At 47.6% G+C, this 23870-nt stretch overlaps 1 protein-coding gene across 3 annotated transcripts in view; it reads right to left on the reverse strand.

Annotated features, from left to right (window-relative positions):
• Window positions 1-23870, reverse strand: part of LOC139409821 (FSD1-like protein) — a 70953-nt gene that overhangs the window by 42024 nt on the left and 5059 nt on the right. For 2 of the 3 annotated variants that reach the window (XM_071155205.1, XM_071155204.1), the window contains exons 2-4: window positions 13571-13666; window positions 13228-13359; window positions 4258-4359 (exon numbers count right to left, since the gene is read on the reverse strand). In XM_071155205.1, the coding sequence (XP_071011306.1) occupies window positions 4258-4359; window positions 13228-13359; window positions 13571-13666 (330 nt within the window). The remainder of the gene's footprint in view (window positions 1-4257; window positions 4360-13227; window positions 13360-13570; window positions 13667-23870) is intronic. The other variant, XM_071155206.1, reaches the window with a different exon arrangement.

Below are 23870 nucleotides of genomic sequence, written 5' to 3' on the forward strand. Positions count from 1 at the left end.
CACACTCATACCCAATGGGAAGCTGTGCCCTCACACTCATACCCAATGGGAAGCTGTGCCCTCACACTCATACCCAATGGGAAGCTGTGCCCTCACACTCATACCCAATGGGAAGCTGTGCCCTCACACTCATACCCAATGGGAAGCTGTGCCCTCACACTCATACCCAATGGGAAGCTGTGCCCTCACACTCATACCCAATGGGAAGCTGTGCCCTCACACTCATACCCAATGGGAAGCTGTGCCCTCACACTCATACCCAATGGGAAGCTGTGCCCTCACACTCATACCCAATGGGAAGCTGAGTAGAGCATGGTGATCAACATCACACAGAAAAAGCAGCATGACTTTGGATTTAAACATTAGTTGAACTGACCGCGTTTTAACTACTTTGCAGAAATGAAATAAACAAGACAATCATAATACCTAGTTTATGCTACAAAACCAACTTTATAAAGACTCTTTGAAAAAAGGTTTTATTTAACTCTACATCCCATGACGTACAGTGAGATACTGTTGGCAGAATAGATGGATGCAGTTCTACGCTTGATTAATATAATTCACCAATACACTTCTTCTAGTCCAAAACAAATGGGGTGGCAGGGTAGCCTAGTGGTTAGAGTGTAGAGGGGGCAGGTAGCCTAGTGGTTAGAGTGTAGAGGGGGCAGGTAGCCTAGTGGTTAGAGTGTAGAGGAGGCAGGTAGCCTAGTGGTTAGAGTGTAGAGGGGGCAGGTAGCCTAGTGGTTAGAGTGTGGGGGTGGCAGGGTAGCCTAGTGGTTAGAGTGTAGAGGGGGCAGGTAGCCTAGTGGTTAGAGTGTAGAGGAGGCAGGTAGCCTAGTGGTTAGAGTGTAGAGGTGGTAGGTAGCCTAGTGGTTAGAGTGTAGAGGAGGCAGGTAGCCTAGTGGTTAGAGTGTAGAGGAGGCAGGTAGCCTAGAGGTTAGAGTGTAGAGGTGGCAGGTAGCCTAGAGGTTAGAGTGTAGAGGTGGCAGGTAGCCTAGTGGTTAGAGTGTAGAGGAGGCAGGTAGTCTAGTGGTTAGAGTGTGGAGGAGGCAGGTAGCCTAGTGGTTAGAGTGTAGAGGAGGCAGGTAGCCTAGTGGTTAGAGTGTAGAGGTGGCAGGTAGCCTAGTGGTTAGAGTGTAGAGGAGGCAGGTAGCCTAGTGGTTAGAGCGTAGAGGAGGCAAGTAGCCTAGTGGTTAGAGTGTAGAGGAGGCAGGTAGCCTAGTGGTTAGAGTGTAGAGGTGGCAGGTAGCCTAGTGGTTAGAGTGTAGAGGAGGCAGGTAGCCTAGTGGTTAGAGTGTTGAGGAGGTAGGTAGCCTAGTGGTTAGAGTGTAGAGGAGGCAGGTAGCCTAGTGGTTAGAGTGTAGAGGTGGCAGGTAGCCTAGTGGTTAGAGTGTAGAGGAGGCAGGTAGCCTAGTGGTTAGAGTGTAGAGGAGGCAGGTAGCCTAGTGGTTAGAGTGTAGAGGAGGCAGGTAGCCTAGTGGTTAGAGTGTAGAGGTGGCAGGTAGCCTAGTGGTTAGAGTGTAGAGGTGGCAGGTAGCCTAGTGGTTAGAGTGTAGAGGAGGCAGGTAGCCTAGTGGTTAGAGTGTAGAGGAGGTAGGTAGCCTAGTGGTTAGAGTGTAGAGGAGGCAGGTAGCCTAGTGGTCAGAGTGTAGAGGGGGCAGGTAGTCTAGTGGTTAGAGTGTAGAGGAGGTAGGTAGCCTAGTGGTTAGAGTGTAGAGGTGGCAGGTAGCCTAGTGGTTAGTGTAGAGGAGGCAGGTAGCCTAGTGGTTAGAGTGTAGAGGGGGCAGGTAGTCTAGTGGTTAGAGTGTAGAGGAGGTAGGTAGCCTAGTGGTTAGAGTGGAGAGGAGGCAGGTAGCCTAGTGGTTAGAGTGTAGAGGAGGCAGGTAGTCTAGTGGTTAGAGTGTGGGGGCGGCAGGTAGCCTAGTGGTTAGAGTGTAGAGGAGGCAGGTAGCCTAGTGGTTAGAGTGTAGAGGCGGCAGGGTTGCCTTGTGGTTAGAGTGTAGAGGAGGTAGGTAGCCTAGTGGTTAGAGTGTAGAGGTGGCAGGTAACCTAGTGGTTCGAGTGTAGAGGAGGCAGGTAGTCTAGTGGTTAGAGTGTGGGGGCGGCAGGTAGCCTAGTGGTTAGAGTGTGGGGGCGGCAGGTAGCCTAGTGGTTAGAGTGTAGAGGTGGCAGGTAGCCTAGTGGTTAGAGTGTAGAGGAGGCAGGTAGTCTAGTGGTTAGAGTGTAGAGGAGGTAGGTAGCCTAGTGGTTAGAGTGTAGAGGTGGCAGGTAGCCTAGTGGTTAGTGTAGAGGAGGCAGGTAGTCTAGTGAATAGAGTGTGGGGGCGGCAGGTAGCCTAGTGGTTAGAGTGTAGAGGAGGCAGGTAGCCTAGTGGTTAGAGTGTAGAGGTGGCAGGTAGCCTAGTCATTAGAGTGTAGAGGAGGCAGGTAGCCTAGTGGTTAGAGTGTAGAGGAGGCAGGTAGCCTAGTGGTTAGAGCGTAGAGGAGGCAGGTAGCCTAGTGGTTAGAGTGTAGAGGCGGCAGGTAGCCTAGTGGTTAGAGTGTAGAGGTGGCAGGTAGCCTAGTGGTTAGAGTGTAGAGGTGGCAGGTAGCCTAGTGGTTAGAGTGTAGAGGTGGCAGGTAGCCTAGTGGTTAGAGTGTAGAGGCGGCAGGTAGCCTAGTGGTTAGAGTGTAGAGGGGGCAGGTAGCCTAGTGGTTAGAGTGTAGAGGAGGCAGGTAGCCTAGAGGTTAGAGTGTAGAGGTGGCAGGTAGCCTAGAGGTTAGAGTGTAGAGGTGGCAGGTAGCCTAGTGGTTAGAGTGTAGAGGAGGCAGGTAGCCTAGTGGTTAGAGCGTAGAGGAGGCAAGTAGCCTAGTGGTTAGAGTGTAGAGGCAGGTAGGTAGCCTAGTGGTTAGAGTGTAGAGGAGGCAGGTAGCCTAGAGGTTAGAGTGTAGAGGTGGCAGGTAGCCTAGAGGTTAGAGTGTAGAGGTGGCAGGTAGCCTAGTGGTTAGAGTGTAGAGGAGGCAGGTAGTCTAGTGGTTAGAGTGTGGAGGAGGCAGGTAGCCTAGTGGTTAGAGTGTAGAGGAGGCAGGTAGCCTAGTGGTTAGAGTGTAGAGGTGGCAGGTAGCCTAGTGGTTAGAGTGTAGAGGAGGCAGGTAGCCTAGTGGTTAGAGCGTAGAGGAGGCAAGTAGCCTAGTGGTTAGAGTGTAGAGGAGGCAGGTAGCCTAGTGGTTAGAGTGTAGAGGTGGCAGGTAGCCTAGTGGTTAGAGTGTAGAGGAGGCAGGTAGCCTAGTGGTTAGAGTGTTGAGGAGGTAGGTAGCCTAGTGGTTAGAGTGTAGAGGAGGCAGGTAGCCTAGTGGTTAGAGTGTAGAGGTGGCAGGTAGCCTAGTGGTTAGAGTGTAGAGGAGGCAGGTAGCCTAGTGGTTAGAGTGTAGAGGAGGCAGGTAGCCTAGTGGTTAGAGTGTAGAGGAGGCAGGTAGCCTAGTGGTTAGAGTGTAGAGGTGGCAGGTAGCCTAGTGGTTAGAGTGTAGAGGTGGCAGGTAGCCTAGTGGTTAGAGTGTAGAGGAGGCAGGTAGCCTAGTGGTTAGAGTGTAGAGGAGGTAGGTAGCCTAGTGGTTAGAGTGTAGAGGAGGCAGGTAGCCTAGTGGTTAGAGCGGTGGACTAGTAACCGGAAGGTTGCAAGTTCAAACCCCCGAGCTGACAAGGTAAAAATCTGTCGTTCTGCCCCTGTTCCTAGGCCGTCATTGAAAATAAGAATTTGTTCTTAACTGACTTGCCTAGTTAAATAAAGGTAAAATATTCTTCATGGGGGAACAGATGAACAGATTTTAATAAGACTTCATGTTGTTAAAACACTGTCAGTTCCACTTTAAGATTCTGAAAATATTACATAGGAAATTGAGAAGGGGGGGGGAAATCATGTTTGTTAGTTTAATTAAGACAACCATTCTACATGGGTCACCTTTAGAAGTATATTTTAAGCTTGTTAAAACAAAAACGTCATTCATTTATAGTATTTAGAAACAAATCCAAAACAATCAAATAAACTTTCACTTTAGAACGAGGACTACAATCTACCAAATTTAGCTGGATAAGGCCAACATTTTCTTGACTCATTTTCCCCAGCAGCATTCAACGTTGACCTTTACCTACTTCCTGGTTTCCCTTGTCAGCTGATCACATTCAAATAATCTTGTCTAAAGGCCTAGACAGCCAATGAGATGCTGTCGTTTCACACCACATCCTGTATCCTGTATGATGTCACAGACCAGCAGCCTCTACCTTAGTGAACTCGTCCTCGTCTTTAATATCCAGAGCATTGTTGGCGAACTCCAGGAGCTCCTCGGCACTCTCCAAGGCGTCGCTGCTCTGGGTCAGTTGATTCTATGCAACACAGGGGAAACAAAGAGGGAAATAATGAGCTGTTACAGCACATTCAGTTCGCAGGGTTGTTTCTGTTCGAAGGCCCAATGCAGCTGTTTTTATATCAATATCAAATCCTTTCTGGGTAACAATTAAGTACCTTACTGTATGTAATAGATTTCCAAATTAATTAATACAATTCATTTCCAAACTAATTTTTTCAGCAAAAAAGTATTTCTCATGTAAGGATTTTGCCAGGACTGTCTGGGAATTGCCGAGGGGTGAGTGGAAAACTGAACATCTAATTTGATTGGTCACATGCATACATTTAGCAGATGTAGCGAAATGCTTGTGTTCCTAAGTCCAACAGTAAAGTAGTATCCCACAAACAATACACACTCATCTAAAAGTAAAAGAATGGAATTACTTGTCTAGTCTGTGACATTGACTAAAATACAGTGGAATAGAATACAGTATATACATATGAGATGAGTAAAGCAGAATGTAAACATTATTAAAGTGACCAGTGATTCCATGTCTATGTATGTAGGGCAGCAGCCTATCACGTGCAGGGTTGAGTAACCGGTGGAGGCCGGCTAGTGATGGCTGTTTAACAGTCTGATGGCCTTGAGATAGAAGCTGTTTTTCAGCCTTTCGGTCCCAGCTTCGATGCACCTGTACTGACCTCGCCTTCTGGATGATAGCGGGGTGAACAGGCAGTGGCTCGGGTGGTTGTTGTCCTTGATGATCTTTATGGCCTTCCTGTAACATCGGGTGGTGTAGGTGTCCTGGAGGGCAGGTAGTTTGCCCCCGGTGATGCTTTGTGCAGACCGCTCCACCCTCTGGAGAGCCTTGCGGTTGGGGGCGGTGCAGTGGCCGTACCAGGCGGTGCAGTTGCTGTACCATGATATAGCTCGACAAGATGCTCTCAATTGTGCATCTGTAAACATTTGTGAGGGTTTTAGGGGCCAAGTAAAATTTCTTCAGCCTCCTGAGGTTGAAGAGGCGCTGCTGCACCTTTTTCACCACACTGTCTGTGTTGGTGAACCAAGTGATGTGTACGCCGAGGAACTTTCCAACTTTTCCACTGCGGTCTCGTCGATGTGGATAGGGGGGGTGCTCCCTCTGCTGTTTCCTGAAGTCCACGATCAGCTCCTTTTGTTTTGTTGACGTTGAGGGAGGGGTTATTTTCCTGGCACCACTCTCCCAGGGCCCTCACCTAGCTGTTATTGGCAGAGAGGTTTGCTATTGGTGTATTAACCAATTGACCACATGGTGATGTCCCCAAGGGAAGCTGAAACTCCCACCCATATAAACCTGCTGATGAGACAGTCCTGAAACTCCCACCCATATAAACCTGCTGATGAGACAGTCCTGAAACTCCCACCCATATAAACCTGCTGATTATACGGTCCTGAAACTCCCACCCATATAAACCTGCTGATTAGACGGTCCTGAAACTCCCACCCATATAAACCTTCTGATTAGACGGTCCTGTGTAGATTGTTATTTCTTGATTGTTGCTGGTTAAAAATACAATGCTCACATTGTTTTACACTTTTTACAGTGTTAGTTTCATCAGCTGTTGTACAATATGATATTTAAAAAACGCAAGGGGAAAAAGACGGACATTTTGACAACACTGGGCCTTTAAGATAGAATACAGCTTGGTTCTCGGTCTAGCTGATGACTGCAGTGCTGTTCAATGTCCTTTTCAAAAAGGTCAAAGCTAAAAAGACAATATCCTTCCCTCTGGAAGTGCTGTGTGTTTGGCAGTCAGCCTGAAGTCTCTGCTGAGTCAGACTGAGGATGTGTCTCTGTTCCCTATAGAGTGCATTACTTTTAACCAGATCCCTATGGATGGGCCCTGGTCAACAGTACTGCACTACAGTATATAGGGAATGGGGTACACTACAGTATATAGGGAATAGGGTACACTATAGAATATAGGGAATAGGGTGCACTATAGTATATAGGGAATGGAGTACACTACAGTATATAGGGAATAGGGTACACTATAGAATATAGGGAATAGGGTGCACTATAGTATATAGGGAATGGGGTACACTACAGTATATAGGGAATAGGGTGCACTATAGTATATAGGGAATGGGGTACACTACAGTATATAGGGAATAGGGTACACTACAGTATATAGGGAATGGGGTGCACTATAGTATATAGGGAATAGGGTACACTACAGTATATAGGGAATGGGGTGCACTATAGAATATAGGGAATAGGGTACACTAGAGTATATAGGGAATAGGGTGCACTATAGTATATAGGGAATAGGGTACACTATAGTATATAGGACAGTATATAGGGAATAGGTTACACTATAGTATATAGGGAATAGGGTACACTACAGTATATAGGGAATAGGGTACACTATAGTATATAGGACAGTATATAGGGAATAGGTTACACTACAGTATATAGGGAATAGGGTACACTACAGTATATAGGACAGTATATAGGGAATAGGGTACACTATAGTATATAGGACAGTATATAGGGAATAGGTTACACTATAGTATATAGGGAATAGGGTACACAGGTCTTCTCATGGTCAGCTAACAGAAAGACGATCAGCTGCTACTGCTAAGTCTCCTCTCAGGTTCTTGGGACCCCAAGGAGAGGGGACCAGAGAGGGGGAAACGGAACGATTACCCCAAGGAGATGGGACCAGAGAGGGGAAATGTAAAGATTACCCCAAGGAGAGGGGACCAGAGAGGGGGAAACGGAACGATTACCCCAAGGAGAGGGGACCAGAGAGGGGGAAACGGAACGATTACCCCAAGGAGAGAGCACCAGAGAGGGGGAAACGGAACGATTACCCCAAGGAGAGAGGACCAGAGAGGGGGAAACGGAACGATTACCCCAAGGAGAGAGGACCAGAGAGGGGGAAACAGAACGATTACCCCAAGGAGAGGGGACCAGAGAGGGGGAAACGGAACGATTACCCCAAGGAGAGGGGACCAGAGAGGGGGAAACGGAACGATTACCCCAAGGAGAGGGGACCAGAGAGGGGGAAACGGAACGATTACCCCAAGGAGAGAGGACCAGAGAGGGGGAAACAGAACGATTACCCCAAGGAGAGAGGACCAGAGAGGGGGAAACGGAACGATTACCCCAAGGAGAGAGGACCAGAGAGGGGGAAACGGAACGATTACCCCAAGGAGAGAGGACCAGAGAGGGGGAAACAGAACGATTACCCCAAGGAGAGGGGACCAGAGAGGGGGAAACGGAACGATTACCTCAAGGAGAGAGGACCAGAGAGGGGGAAACGTAAAGATTACCCCAAGGAGAGGGGACCAGAGAGGGGGGGGGGGGGGGGGGGGGAACGATTACCCCAAGGAGAGAGGACCAGAGAGGGGGAAACGAAACGGTTACCCCAAGGAGAGAGGACCAGAGAGGGGGAGGAGGGGTAACAGAACACCTTCTTGGTTGGTAAAGGCTAGATAAGCTCACAGTGACACAATAACATTTTGCTTCGTCAGCTGACAGACAAACTCATAATAATGGTGAATGCTGGCAAAGCAAAGTCTAGCTCTTGGAGTGTTGAATGAAAACAAATCATTAACAACATGGTGGTCATGCTATGGTTTAGTCTTTCAAAAAGGTCGGTGCCACTGGCACGCATTTAACAACTTAGAATAAATGAAACAAAAACAGGTGTATGTTATTCTTTTAACTGATGAAAATACATGTTTTCCTGAGTCACATGATGAGACATGAGTATGCGAGTTGATACTGGGTGTGAAGTGAGTTGGATGTAACGGGAAACAGAATACCAGGCAGCGCTCACCCTCCAAAGAGGGACAATGGGGAATCTCTTATCTGGGGGTAATTTCCGACACTTTTTGTTCCTGCCCAATCGACTTAGAGAGTTGGCCAGAGAAGTGCCATAGCAGCACGATGACATCACACACACCCCAGGCTGTCTGAGAGAGTGGTGTATGGAGACACTACAACATCACACACACCCCAGGCTGTCTGAGAGAGGGGTGTATGGAGACACTACAACATCACACACACCCCAGGCTGTCTGAGAGAGGGGTGTATGGAGACACTACAACATCACACACACCCCAGGCTGTCTGAGAGAGGGGTGTATGGAGACACTACAACATCACACACACCCCAGGCTGTCTGAGAGAGGGGTGTATGGAGACACTACAACATCACACACACCCCAGGCTGTCTGAGAGAGGGGTGTATGGAGACACTACAACATCACACACACCCCAGGCTGTCTGAGAGAGGGGTGAGAGGGGTGTATGGAGACACTACAACATCACACACACCCCAGGCTGTCAGAGAGAGGGGTAGAGGAGTGAGAGGAGTAGAGGGGTGAGAGGGGGTAGAGGGTGTCATGACGTTGGCCTCTGAGTATAGCAACCCCCCCCCCCCCCCTTGCCTCCTTCAACTAAGCTGCTGTGGTCAGAGAGGTCGTAAATTCCTGAGAAGACCTCAGGACACACAGTTATAGAGAGTCGTTTTTCATGGAGACAAAGGAAATCCTTCCACCTCACATAACTGAGGTACGAACAAATTTCATGTTCCGGAGAAAGTGTAAAAGATCAGTGAAGAATCCAGCTACGAACTGGTCCGTTTGGAACAACTTGGGAAGCTCATGGGAGACGGTGTGAGCACATTACCATAACGCTGTTTATATAATAACCTCAGATATGAGGTTTACATCTAATTGTTGTATAAGATGAATGAGTGAGTATGATACTGTTTGTATAATGGTGTAATATGATGTTGGACTGTTTAATGAAGGAAAACACAATTCCCTTTTGATTTGAACTAAATCAGAGGACCGCCCCTGAGCCCAGTTAGGGTCAGGCATCCTGGGACAGCCCTGAGCCCAGTTAGGGTAAGACATCCTGGACCGCCCCGGAGCCCAGTTAGGGTCAGGCATCCTGGGACAGCCCTGAGCCCAGTTAGGGTAAGACATCCTGGACCGCCCCTGAGCCCAGTTAGAGTAAGACATCCTGGACCGCCCCTGAGCCCAGTTAGGATCAGACATCCTGGACCGCCCCTGAGCCCAGTTATGGTCAGACATCTTGGACCGCCCCTGAGGGTTAGGGTCAGACATCCTGGACCGCCCCTGAGCCCAGTTAGGGTCAGACATCCTGGACCGCCCCTGAGCCCAGTTAGGGTCAGACATCTTGGACCGCCCCTGAGCCCAGTTAGGGTCAGACATCCTGGACCGCCCCTGAGCCCAGTTAGGGTCAGACATCCTGGACCGCCCCTGAGCCCAGTTAGGGTCAGGCATCCTGGGACAGCCCTGAGCCCAGTTAGGGTCAGACATCCTGGACCGCCCCTGAGCCCAGTTAGGGTCAGACATCTTGGACCGCCCCTGAGCCCAGTTAGGGTCAGACATCCTGGACCGCCCCTGAGCCCAGTTAGGGTCAGACATCCTGGACCGCCCCTGAGCCCAGTTAGGGTCAGACATCCTGGACCGCCCCTGAGCCCAGTTAGGGTCAGACATCCTGGACCGCCCCTGAGCCCAGTTAGGGTCAGACATCCTGGACCGCCCCTGAGCCCAGTTAGGGTCAGACATCTTGGACCGCCCCTGAGCCCAGTTAGGGTCAGACATCTTGGACCGCCCCTGAGCCCAGTTAGGGTCAGACATCCTGGACCGCCCCTGAGCCCAGTTAGGGTCAGACATTCTGGACCGCCCCTGAGCCCAGTTAGAGTCAGACATCCTGGACCGCCCCTGAGCCCAGTTAGGGTCAGACATCTTGGACCGCCCCTGAGCCCAGTTAGGGTCAGACATCCTGGACCGCCCCTGAGCCCAGTTAGGGTCAGACATCCTGGACCGCCCCTGAGCCCAGTTAGGGTCAGACATCCTGGACCGCCCCTGAGCCCAGTTAGGGTCAGACATCCTGGGCCGCCCCTGAGCCCAGTTAGGATCAGACATCCTGGACCGCCCCTGAGCCCAGTTAGGGTCAGACATCCTGGACCGCCCCTGAGCCCAGTTAGGGTCAGACATCCTGGGACAGACCTTTTCTGCCATTCCGAATAAAACCCAACTTTGAGAAATTATCGTCAGATGTTTCTCTCAATCACGGGAGTACAAAGGTTGCAGACCATTGCTGAATCTTTTAACCATACCACGTGGTTAAATTCTTAGACTATCGATACCGACAGAATGAGAACAAGTCTTTGATACTAATTACTAGTCTGCAACTAGGAATTCGGTATCATTGAACGCGAAGAACGACAACCGCCGAAACACCCATTCTATAACGAATGTCACTTTGAACTATCCCCTCTAACCAAGACAGAGAGAGAGATACAACCCATATTTGTGCTTATTTATTTTATCTTGTGTCCTTTAACCATTTGTACATTGTTAAAACACTGTATATATATATATATGACATTTGTAATGTCTATTGTTTTGAAACTTCTGTATGTGTAATGTTTACTGTTCATTTTTATTGTTTATTTCACTTTATATATTCACTTTATATATTATCTACCTCACTTGCTTTGGCAATGTTAACACATGTTTCCCATGCCAATAATAATAATAAATAATTAATAATAATAATAATTAATAATAAATAAATGATTTAAGACAATTGATGTATGGATGACTCATAGTGAAGACTGGGTTCGTGCAAATAACCAACAATTTACGACGTTTGGAATGAGACTAAATAATTCATTAATTCGAAGACTAATTGATCAGAAAAAATATCTGAAAAGTTATTTTAGGAAATGATAACTTTGTAATCTGAATATTTTTCCTTGGTGCCCCAATTTCATAGTTAATTAGTTACGTAGTTAATCAGATAAAAAACTATCAGTCTTCAGTTAATGATAGTACAGACACGACAAGGGTAGATGGGGTAGGTGGCTGATGCCAGATACACACACCAGGGCTGATGCCAGATACACACACACACACACCAGGGTTGATGCCAGATACACACACACACCAGGGCTGATGCCAGATACACCAGGGTTGATGCCAGATACACACCAGGGTTGATGCCAGATACACACACACCAGGGCTGATGCCAGATACACACACAGACCAGGGCTGACGCCAGATACACACACACACCAGGGCTGATGCCAGATACACACACCAGGGCTGATGCCAGATACACACACACACACACCAGGGTTGATGCCAGATACACACACACCAGGGCTGACGCCAGATACACACACACCAGGGCTGACGCCAGATACACACACACACACCAGGGCTGATGCCAGATACACACACACCAGGGCTGACGCCAGATACACACACACCAGGGCTGACGCCAGATACACACACACCAGGGCTGACGCCAGATACACACACACCAGGGCTGACGCCAGATACACACACACCAGGGCTGACGCCAGATACACACACACCAGGGCTGACGCCAGATACACACACCAGGGCTGACGCCAGATACACACACCAGGGCTGATGCCAAATACACCAGGGCTGATGCCAGATACACACACACCAGGACTGACGCCAGATACACACACACCAGGGCTGACGCCAGATACACACACACCAGGGCTGACGCCAGATACACCAGGACTGACGCCAGATACACACACACACACCAGGGCTGATGCCAGATACACACACACCAGGGCTGACGCCAGATACACACACACCAGGGCTGACGCCAGATACACCAGGGCTGACGCCAGATACACACACACACACACCAGGGCTGACGCCAGATACACCAGGGCTGATGCCAGATACACACGCCACAGGAGCCTCCCAGGTATTACATTCACTACTGTACACAAGAGACAAATCCTCTCAGTCTGTAGTATGTCACTGGGACATGAGACAAATCCTCTTACTCTGTAGTATGTCACTGGGACATGAGACAAATCCTCTCAGTCTGTAGTATGTCACTGGGACATGAGACACATCCTCTCAGTCTGTAGTATGTCACAGGGACATGAGACAAGTCCTCTCAGTCTGTAGTATGTCACTGGGACATGAGACAAATCCTCTCAGTCTGTAGTATGTCACTGGGACATGAGACACATCCTCTCAGTCTGTAGTATGTCACTGGGACATGAGACAAGTCCTCTCAGTCTGTAGTATGTCACTGGGACATGATAAAGTAGTAGGCTGTCTGTTGATCCCTGTAGCTCCTAGGATTTACAGACCTATTCCTGTGTGTTGGGGTTTGGGTTAAGGTTGGGTTTAGGGTCAGGTACCTGTAGCTCGTGAGCCTTCTGGCCCCTTCCTGTTTGATGGTGTTGGGTTAGGGTCAGGGGTCAGGTACTTGTAGCTTGTGAGCCTTCTGGCCCCTTCCTGTTTGATGGTGTTGGGTTAGGGGTTAGGGATCAGGTACCTGTAGCTCGTGAGCTTTCTGGCCCCTTCCTGTTTGATGGTGTTGGGTTAGGGGTCAGGTACTTGTAGCTTGTGAGTTTTCTGGCCCCTTCCTGTTTGATGGTGTTGGGTTAGGGGTCAGGTACCTGTAGCTCGTGAGCCTTCTGGCCCCTTCCTGTTTGATGGTGTTGGGTTAGGGGTTAGGGGTCAGGTACCTGTAGCTCGTGAGCCTTCTGGCCCCTTCCTGTTTGATGGTGTTGGGTTAGGGGTTAGGGGTCAGGTACCTGTAGCTCGTGAGCCTTCTGGCCCCTTCCTGTTTGATGGTGTTGGGTTAGGGGTCAGGTACCTGTAGCTCGTGAGCCTTCTTGGCCCCTTCCTGTTTGATGGTGTTGGGTCAGGGGTCAGGTACCTGTAGTTCCTGTGTCTTCTTGGCCCCTTCCATTTTGATGCTGTTGGGTTAGGGGTCAGGGGTCAGGTACCTGTAGCTCGTGAACCTTCTTGGTCCCTTCCTGTTTGATGGTGTTGGGTTAGGGGTTAGGGGTCAGGGGTCAGGTACCTGCATTTCCTGTGTCTTCTTGGCCCCTTCCTGTTTGATGGTGTTGATCATGCTCTCCTTCATCTCAACCAGGATGGTGAATAACCTGTCAAACTCCTCCTCCAGGTCGGACACCACCTGTGTGGAGTTCACCTGTCACAATCACACATATTGATTCATCTCTGCACCCAGAATCAATCTCTGCCTCACTATTCTATAGATTAACATTTCATATTTTATGATTTGATTGATTAATATGGCATATTTGGAAGTTACTGTACAAAATTGTGATTTCCCGGTTAATATTGCTTTATGTTGTACTTAATGTAATTACATCCATTGTGAGTGTTATTATGTGTCTTACCTGGACACCGGCCAGAGAGTGACTAAGTGTTTCCATGAAGTTATGGAGGTCCTCATTTTTATTGGCCAACGTGGTTATTATCCTTTGTAGGGCCTCCTGAAAGACAGACACATTCAAATACATTGAAAATCCATCAATACATCGGCCTACTATTGTATTTCAGGCTAATCAATCACATGTTCAAATTGCTTGTCAGGTTTGTTTCCGTGTTAGAAGTTCACTCATGACCAGCTATGTTCAGGACCCTGACTGACTGACTGTCCTCTAGGTTGCTACCATATGGCTCCTGCCCTGCCTCAGGCATAGGGAGAAATGGGACTGTGACTTCCTTACCATCATCAGAAGTGCCAGACAGTCAGAATCCACACAGCAGGATTACAATAAGGTGGCCAGACTAGTGTGATGCAAAAGACAACGAGTAACTGATTATTAGGAAGTATACTAGCCGGTATAAGAACCTAGGTCTGGACCCCTCGTCCACTGTTTTGTCCATACAGATTTACAGTGTGAGACAGAGACAATCTCTACCATGGTACCTAGCCAGGGCACTTCCAGCCACACAGCCAGGGCACCTCCAGCCAACCAGTCAGGGAACCTACAGCCAACCAGTCAGGGAACCTCCAGCCAACCAGCCAGGGAACCTCCAGCCAACCAGCCAGGGAACCTCCAGCCAACCAGCCAGGGAACCTCCAGCCAACCAGCCAGGGCACCTCCAGCCAACCAGCCAGGGCACCTCCAGCCAACCAGCCAGGGCACCTCCAGCCAACCAGCCAGGGAACCTCCAGCCAACCAGCCAGGGAACCTCCAGCCAACCAGCCAGGGAACCTCCAGCCAGGGCACATTCAGCCAGGGAACCTCCAGCCAACCAGCCAGGGCACCTCCAGCCTCCCAGCCAGGGCACCTCCAGCCTCCCAGCCAGGGCACCTCCAGCCTCCCAGCCAGGGCACCTCCAGCCAGGGCACCTCCAGCCAGGGAACCTCCAGCCTCTCAGCCAGGGCACCTCCAGCCACACCTACAGCCAGGGCACCTCCAGCCTCCCAGCCAGGGCACCTCCAGCCAGGGCACCTCCAGCCAGGGCACCTCCAGGGCACCTCCAGCCAGGGCACCTCCAGGGCACCTCCAGGCTTCATCGGCTGCGTTTCTGTACCGGCTGTCAGTGGCAGATTCAGGATCAGCACATGCAGTTCCACTAGTCATTTAAAGCCCGGTGCTGTGTGTAGAGAGCTGACAAGCACTCTGTTGAACTATGGCCGCACATAGTCCAGGCTACACATGATTTGTATAAATTTGCCCTAATTTTTCCTGTGTTTCTATAAAATGGAGTCATATTCAGTAACCCACATTATGATGAAATCAGCCTAAAGGCTGGTTGTGAATGGCCTACATAACAAGTCATGCTGAAACTTCACAACTGCTCGACTCTCTACTTGGACTGCCTAGGGAATGGGAACCGTGGTCTTTGTACTGTCTTCTATGTGGGTGGGTATCTGGCACCAACGCAGTGCCTGGGAACCGTATTCTTTATATAGTGCACAGGGGTCACGTTCATGGAAAAAGGACCCATGAGCACCAACTTGTGATGTTTATAAGGAGCATATCAAATTGGGTGTCAAATGAACGATATGAGTTTATATATTGTTTTTTTTTTTTTTGGGGGGGGGGGGGGGGGGAATAAGGCGTAGAGATATTTGTTCAACTGTGTTGCATCTTAAAAAGGGGACATAAAAAAAATGGTCTTAGATTTCTGGTCAAACAGAAGGAAAATGAGTCTTAGAAATCCAAACATCACCAGAAAATACATCAAAACACCATCGTGTTGAAGACCCCTGACATCAAAACACCATGTTGAAGACCCCTGACATCAAAACACCATGTTGAAGACCCCTGACATCAAAACACCATGTTGAAGACCCCTGACATCAAAACACCATGTTGAAGACACCTGACATCAAAACACCATCATGATAAAGACCCCTGACATCAAAACACCCTCGTGTTGAAGACCCCTGACATCAAAACACCATTGTGTTAAAGACCCCTGACATCAAAACACCATCGTGTTGAAGACCCCTGACATCAAAACACCATGTTGAAGACCCCTGACATCAAAACACCATCGTGTTGAATACCCCTGACATCAAAACACCATCGTGTTAAAGACCCCTGACATCAAAACACCCTCGTGTTGAAGACCCCTGACATCAAAACACCATCGTGTTGAAGACCCCTGACATCAAAACACCCTCGTGTTGAAGACCCCTGACATCAAAACACCCTCGTGTTGAAGACCCCTGACATCAAAACACCATCGTGTTGAAGACCCCTGACATCAAAACACCCTCGTGTTGAAGACCCCTGACATCAAAACACCATCGTGCTGAAGACCCCTGACATCAAAACACCCTCGTGTTGAAGACCCCTGACATCAAAACACCATGTTGAAGACCCCTGACATCAAAACACCATGTTGAAGACCCCTGACATCAAAACACCATGTTGAAGACCCCTGACATCAAAACACCATGTTGAAGACCCCTGACATCAAAACACCATGTTGAAGACCCCTGACATCAAAACACCATGTTGAAGACCCCTGACATCAAAACACCATGTTGAAGACCCCTGACATCAAAACACCATGTTGAAGACCCCTGACATCAAAACACCATGTTGAAGAGCCCTGACATCAAAACACCATCATGATAAAGACCCCTGACATCAAAACACCATCGTGTTGAAGACCCCTGACATCAAAACACCATGTTGAAGACCCCTGACATCAAAACACCATGTTGAAGACCCCTGACATCAAAACACCATGTTGAAGACACCTGACATCAAAACACCATCATGATAAAGACCCCTGACATCAAAACACCATGTTGAAGACCCCTGACATCAAAACACCATGTTGAAGACCCCTGACATCAAAACACCATCATGATAAAGACCCCTGACATCAAAACACCATGTTGAAGACCCCTGACATCAAAACACCATGTTGAAGACCCCTGACATCAAAACACCATGTTGAAGACCCCTGACATCAAAACACCATGTTGAAGACCCCTGACATCAAAACACCATGTTGAAGACCCCTGACATCAAAACACCATCGTGTTAAAGACCCCTGACATCAAAACACCCTCGTGTTGAAGACCCCTGACATCAAAACACCATCGTGTTGAAGACCCCTGACATCAAAACACCCTCGTGTTGAAGACCCCTGACATCAAAACACCCTCGTGTTGAAGACCCCTGACATCAAAACACCATCGTGTTGAAGACCCCTGACATCAAAACACCCTCGTGTTGAAGACCCCTGACATCAAAACACCATCGTGCTGAAGACCCCCGACATCAAAACACCCTCGTGTTGAAGACCCCTGACATCAAAACACCATGTTGAAGACCCCTGACATCAAAACACCATGTTGAAGACCCCTGACATCAAAACACCATGTTGAAGACCCCTGACATCAAAACACCATGTTGAAGACCCCTGACATCAAAACACCATGTTGAAGACCCCTGACATCAAAACACCATGTTGAAGACCCCTGACATCAAAACACCATGTTGAAGACCCCTGACATCAAAACACCATGTTGAAGACCCCTGACATCAAAACACCATGTTGAAGACCCCTGACATCAAAACACCATCATGATAAAGACCCCTGACATCAAAACACCATGTTGAAGACCCCTGACATCAAAACACCATGTTGAAGACCCCTGACATCAAAACACCATGTTGAAGACCCCTGACATCAAAACACCATGTTGAAGACCCCTGACATCAAAACACCATGTTGAAGACCCCTGCCAACTAATATTTAACTTAGATTTCCATTTAAGAAACATTGCCTTGTAATTCTGTTACCAAAAACCCAGATACTGTATTTGTAAGATGTTTTCTAACTTCTCTCCCTCAGGAGGGAGGAAAAAGTTCACAGAAGTAACAAGTAAAGCTAGACCTACCAATTAGTTAGTGTATTTACTAATATACATTTTTATTTATAAAAATTCTTAATTCTGATACCAAATCGGTAACAGAATAACAGACCAATCAGTAATGGTATTACTGCAATTGGACTAGCTACAGTGGGAACTCATAGTGTCTCCTGCTACTGTCCTCCCTTCCGCGGTACTGAAATCTACTGAACTGTACTACTGTACTGAACTGTACTACTGTACTGAAATCTACTGTACTGAACTGTACTACTGTACTGAAATCTACTACTGAACTGTACTACTGTACTGAAATCTACTGAACTGTACTACTGTACTGAAATCTACTGAACTGAAATCTACTGAACTGTACTGAAATCTACTGAACTGTACTACTGTACTGAACTGTACTGAAATCTACTGAACTGTACTACTGTACTGAACTGTACTGAAATCTACTGAACTGTACTGAATTCTACTGAACTGTACTACTGTACTGAACTGTACTGAAATCTAGTGAACAGTTGCCATCACCTGCTCCAGAGTTCATGTCAACACATGGAAAAAAGAAGGACTACGACACCAGTTATGGTTCCGTCTCCTTTATGACCCCACTCCTGTCATTGCATCAGTGTACAGTCGTGGCCAAAAGTTTGGAGAAAAACACAAATATTAATTTTCACAAAGTCTGCTGCCTCAGTTTGTATGATGGCAATTTGCATATACTTCAGAATATTATGAAGAGTGATCAGATGAATTGCAATTAATTACAAAGTACCTCTTTGCCATGCAAATGAACTGAAACCCCAAACCAGTACACCAGTCAGGAATGGCAGCAGGCAGGTGTGAGTGCATCTGCACGCACAGTGAGGCGAAGACTTTTGGAGGATGGCCCGGTGTCAAGAAGGGCAGCAAAGAAGCCACTTCTCTCCAGGAAAAACATCAGGGACAGACTGATATTCTGCAAAAGGTACAGGGATTGGACTGCTGAGGACTGGGGTAAAGTCATTTTCTCTGATGAATCCCCTTTCCGATTGTTTGGGGCATCCGGAAAAAAGCTTGTCCGGAGAAGACAAGGTGAGCGCTACCATCAGTCCTGTGTCATGCCAACAGTAAAGCATCCTGAGACCATTCATGTGTGGGGTTGCTTCTCAGCCAAGGGAGTGGCTCAATCACAATTTTGCCTAAGAACACAGCCATGAATAAAGAATGGTACCAACACATCCTCCAGGAGCAACTTCTCCCAACCATCCAGGAACAGTTTGGTGACGAACAATGCCTTTTCCAGAATGATGGAGCACCTTGCCATAAGGCAAAAGTGATAACTAAGTGGCTCAGGGAACAAAAAAACATCGATATTTTGGGTCCATGGCCAGGAAACTCCCCAGACCTTAATCCCATTGAGAACTTGTGGTCAATCCTCAAGAGGCTGGTGGACAAACAAAACCCACAAATTCTGACAAACTCCAAGCATTGATTATGCAAGAATGGTCTGCCATCAGTCAGGATGTGGCCCAGAAGTTAATTGACAGCATGCCAGGGAGGATTGCAGAGGTCTTGAAAAAGAAGGGTCAACACTGCAAATATTGACTCTTTGCATCAACTTCATGTAATTGTCAATAAAAGCCTTTGACACTTATGAAATGCTTGTAATTATACTTCAGTATTCCATAGTAACATCTGACAAAAATATCTAAAGACACTGAAGCAGCGAACTTTGTGGAAATTAATATTTGTGTCATTCTGAAAACTTTGGGCCACGACTGTAAACGGTCAATATTGCCTATCTGAAAGAACTGCAATGGAAATAAGCCTTAGGGGTCTAAATGAATCAAAATGTTAATTTGTATTTCATTGTGACGCATCATATTATTATGGGCGTCAGGAATCATAACTCTCTGAAAAACATAAACCTTTAGGGTTATATTATGTATTCATTACATTCTGTGTAGGTTAGCTAATATGGTCAATGGATTATGCATGTTAATGGAGCCCACAGTACATGGTCAGCCTATAGACAGTCTAAGATACCCACACACAGCAATGTATACTGTATGTTAATTATTGATGAAGGCTAGTCATTGAGGGGCATTTGGGATGTGTAATCTCCAGCCCTATGTTTGGGCATTTTGTATCTGTATGTTATGTCATGTGTGAGCGAGCGAGCGACCAAGCAAGTGAGCAACATGACATGATTAGGCAGATTTGAGGATCAGGCTTCACTTCTATTTAAAACTGCTGCACGACACTAGGGACAGAGTATTAGTATATATGATTATACATAACCCTACCGGGTCGTTCCTTAACCCTGCCGGGTCGTTCCTTAACCCTACCGGGTCGTTCCTTAACCCTGCCGGGTCGCTCCATAACCATACCGGGTCGCTGCATAACCCTACCGGGTCGTTCCATAACCCTGCCGGGTCGTTCCTTAACCCTGCCGGGTCGTTCCATAACCCTACCGGGTCGTTCCTTAACCCTACCGGGTCGCTCCATAACCCTGCCGGGTCGCTCCATAACCCTACCGGGTCGCTCCATAACCCTACCGGGTCGTTCCATAACCCTGCCGGGTCGCTCCATAACCCTACCGGGTCGCTCCATAACCCTACCGGGTCGTTCCATAACCCTACCGGGTCGTTCCATAACCCTACCGGGTCGTTCCTTAACCCTGCCGGGTCGTTCCTTAACCCTACCGGGTCGTTCCTTAACCCTGCCGGGTCGTTCCATAACCCTTCCGGGTCGTTCCTTAACCCTACCGGGTCGCTCCATAACCCTACCGGGTGGTTCCTTAACCCTACCGGGTCGCTCCATAACCCTACCGGGTCGTTCCATAACCCTACCGGGTCGCTCCATAACCCTACCGGGTCGCTCCATAACCCTACCGGGTCGTTCCATAACCCTACCGGGTTGTTCCATAACCCTACCGGGTCGTTCCTTAACCCTGCCGGGTCGTTCCTTAACCCTACCGGGTCGTTCCATAACCCTACCGGGTCGTTCCTTAACCCTACCGGGTCGCTCCATTACCCTACCGGGTCGCTCCATAACCCTACCGGGTCGCTCCATAACCCTACCGGGTCGCTCCATAACCCTACTGGGTCGTTCCTTAACCCTGCCGGGTCGCTCCATAACCCTACCGGGTCGCTCCACCTCAAAAAGCAAAAGAAAGCACTGACACCCACCATCTCAGATGATTCTGAAATCGGTTCTGTAGTTAATAAAAGATACGAGTAGCATTCCTGAAACATTATTTTGTTGAAATATAATTTGATCTCTGAAAAATTAAGCAAATTGATTGCACCAAGATTGACAATTTTAATTGATAGGATTCAGATCATATTCAATATTAGTACCCAACATCTGATTTGGACCAAACTTCTTCCTACCAATGAGTAAGACAAGAAGAAACCAAAGAAACGGTAAAAAGCCACCTACACACCCCACACCAATCGGCTACTCCACGGTAAAATACTGACTGTCCAGGGAAAACTTCAAAATGCAGAACCCTAAATGACAGAGCACAAGCAGGGTGGGGGGTGGTTTGAAAAGTGAAGGAAAAGGGTGGTTTGATTCCACTGAAAGAGCTAAAACAAAGGAATTGATAGGTGCCTTTCCTGGGCACTGTAGGTTTTCAAACAACATGCAAAACATTGATGCAACTCACAACCCAGGCAAACAAACTAAATCCATGTGAAATCAAATGGAACTCTAACTGGCTTTTACCTAAGATTGATAACTCTTTAAAAAGCTAATTCAGATAGAGAGTGTTATACAGCATTAATCTCTCTCTCTCTCTAACAGTTACAATAGACCTGTACCACTGGGTGACCTCTCTCTCTCTCTAACAGTTACAATAGACCTGTACCACGGTGTGACCTCTCACTCTCTCTCTAACAGTTATTATAGACCTGTACCACGGTGTGACCTCTCTCTCTCTCTAACAGTTGTAATAGACCTGTACCACTGGGTGACCTCTCTCTCTCTCTCTAACAGTTGTAATAGACCTGTACCACGGTGTGACCTCTCTCTCTCTAACAGTTGTAATAGACCTGTACCACGGTGTGACCTCTCTCTCTCTCTAACAGTTGTAATAGACCTGTACCACGGTGTGACCTCTCTCTCTCTCTAACAGTTGTAATAGACCTGTACCACGGTGTGACCTCTATCTCTAACAGTTATTATAGACCTGTACCAGTGTGACCTCTCTCTCTAACAGTTGTAATAGACCTGTACCACGGTGTGACCTCTCTCTCTCTAACAGTTATAATAGACCTGTACCAGTGTGACCTCTCTCTCTAATAGTTATAATAGACCTGTACCACGGTGTGACCTCTCTCTCTCTCTCTAACAGTTGTAATAGACCTGTACCAGGGTGTGACCTCTCTCTCTCTCTCTAACAGTTATAATAGACCTGTACCACGGTGTGACCTCTCTCTCTCTCTCTAACAGTTATAATAGACCTGTACCACGGTGTGATCTCTCTCTCTTTCAGTTGTAATAGACCTGTACCACGGTGTGACTCTCTCTCTCTAACAGTTATAATAGACCTGTACCAAGGTGTGACCTCTCTCTCTCTCTAACAGTTATTATAGACCTGTACCACGGTGTGACCTCTCTCTCTCTCTCTAACAGTTGTAATAGACCTGTACCAGGGTGTGACCTCTCTCTCTCTCTAACAGTTATAATAGACCTGTACCACGGTGTGACCTCTCTCTCTCTCTCTAACAGTTATAATAGACCTGTACCACGGTGTGATCTCTCTCTCTTTCAGTTGTAATAGACCTGTACCAGGGTGTGACATCTCTCTCTCTAACAGTTATTATAGACCTGTACCACGGTGTGACTCTCTCTCTCTAACAGTTATAATAGACCTGTACCACGGTGTGACCTCTCTCTCTCTCTCTAACAGTTGTAATAGACCTGTACCACGGTGTGACCTCTCTCTAACAGTTATAATAGACCTGTACCACGGTGTGACCTCTCTCTCTCTAACAGTTATTATAGACCTGTACCACGGTGTGACCTCTCTCCCTCCCTCTCTAACAGTTATAATAGACCTGTACCACTGTGTGACCTCTCTCTCTCTCTCTCTCTCTCTCTAACAGTTATAATAGACCTGTACCACGGTGTGACCTATCTCTCTCTAACAGTTATAATAGACCTGTACCACGGTGTGACCTCTCTCTCTCTCTCTCTCTAACAGTTATAATAGACCTGTACCACGGTGTGACCTCTCTCTCTGTAACAGTTATAATAGACCTGTACCACGGTGTGACCTCTCTCTCTCTCTCTAACAGTTATAATAGACCTGTACCACGGTGTGACCTCTCTCTCTCTCTAACAGTTGTAATAGACCTGTACCACGGTGTGACCTCTCTCTAACAGTTATAATAGACCTGTACCAGTGTGACCTCTCTCTCTAACAGTTATAATAGACCTGTACCACAGTGTGACCTCTCAGTCTCTCTCTAAAAGTTATTATAGACCTGTACCACGGTGTGACCTCTCTCTCTCTAACAGTTATTATAGACCTGTACCACGGTGTGACCTCTCTCTCTCTCTCTCTAACAGTTATTATAGACCTGTACCACGGTGTGACCTCTCTCTCTCTAACAGTTATAATAGACCTGTACCAGGGTGTGACATCTCTCTCTCTCTAACAGTTATAATAGACCTGTACCACGGTGTGACCTCTCTCTCTCTCTCTCTAACAGTTATAATAGACCTGTACCACGGTTGACCTCTCTCTCTCTCTAACAGTTATTATAGACATGTACCACGGTGTGATCTCTCTCTCTCTCTCTAAAAGTTATTATAGACCGGTACCACGGTGTGACCTCTCTCTCTCTCTCTCTCTCTAACAGTTATAATAGACCTGTACTAGTGTGACCTCTCTCTCTAACAGTTGTAATAGACCTGTACCACGGTGTGACCTCTCTCTCTCTAACAGTTGTAATAGACCTGTACCAGTGTGACCTCTCTCTCTAACAGTTATAATAGACCTGTACCACGGTGTGACCTCTCTCTCTCTCTCTCTCTCTCTAACAGTTATAATAGACCTGTACCACGGTGTGACCTCTCTCTCTCTCTCTCTAACAGTTATAATAGACCTGTACCACGGTGTGACCTCTCTCTCTGTAACAGTTATAATAGACCTGTACCACGGTGTGACCTCTCTCTTTCTCTCTAACAGTTATAATAGACCTGTACCACGGTGTGACCTCTCTCTCTCTCTCTCTCTAACAGTTATAATAGACCTGTACCACGGTGTGACCTCTCTCTCTGTAACAGTTATAATAGACCTGTACCACGGTGTGACCTCTCTCTCTCTCTCTAACAGTTATAATAGACCT

Source organism: Oncorhynchus clarkii, chromosome 5 (assembly GCF_045791955.1).
Source record: "Oncorhynchus clarkii lewisi isolate Uvic-CL-2024 chromosome 5, UVic_Ocla_1.0, whole genome shotgun sequence".
In the NCBI taxonomy this organism is placed as follows: Eukaryota; Metazoa; Chordata; class Actinopteri; order Salmoniformes; family Salmonidae; genus Oncorhynchus; species Oncorhynchus clarkii.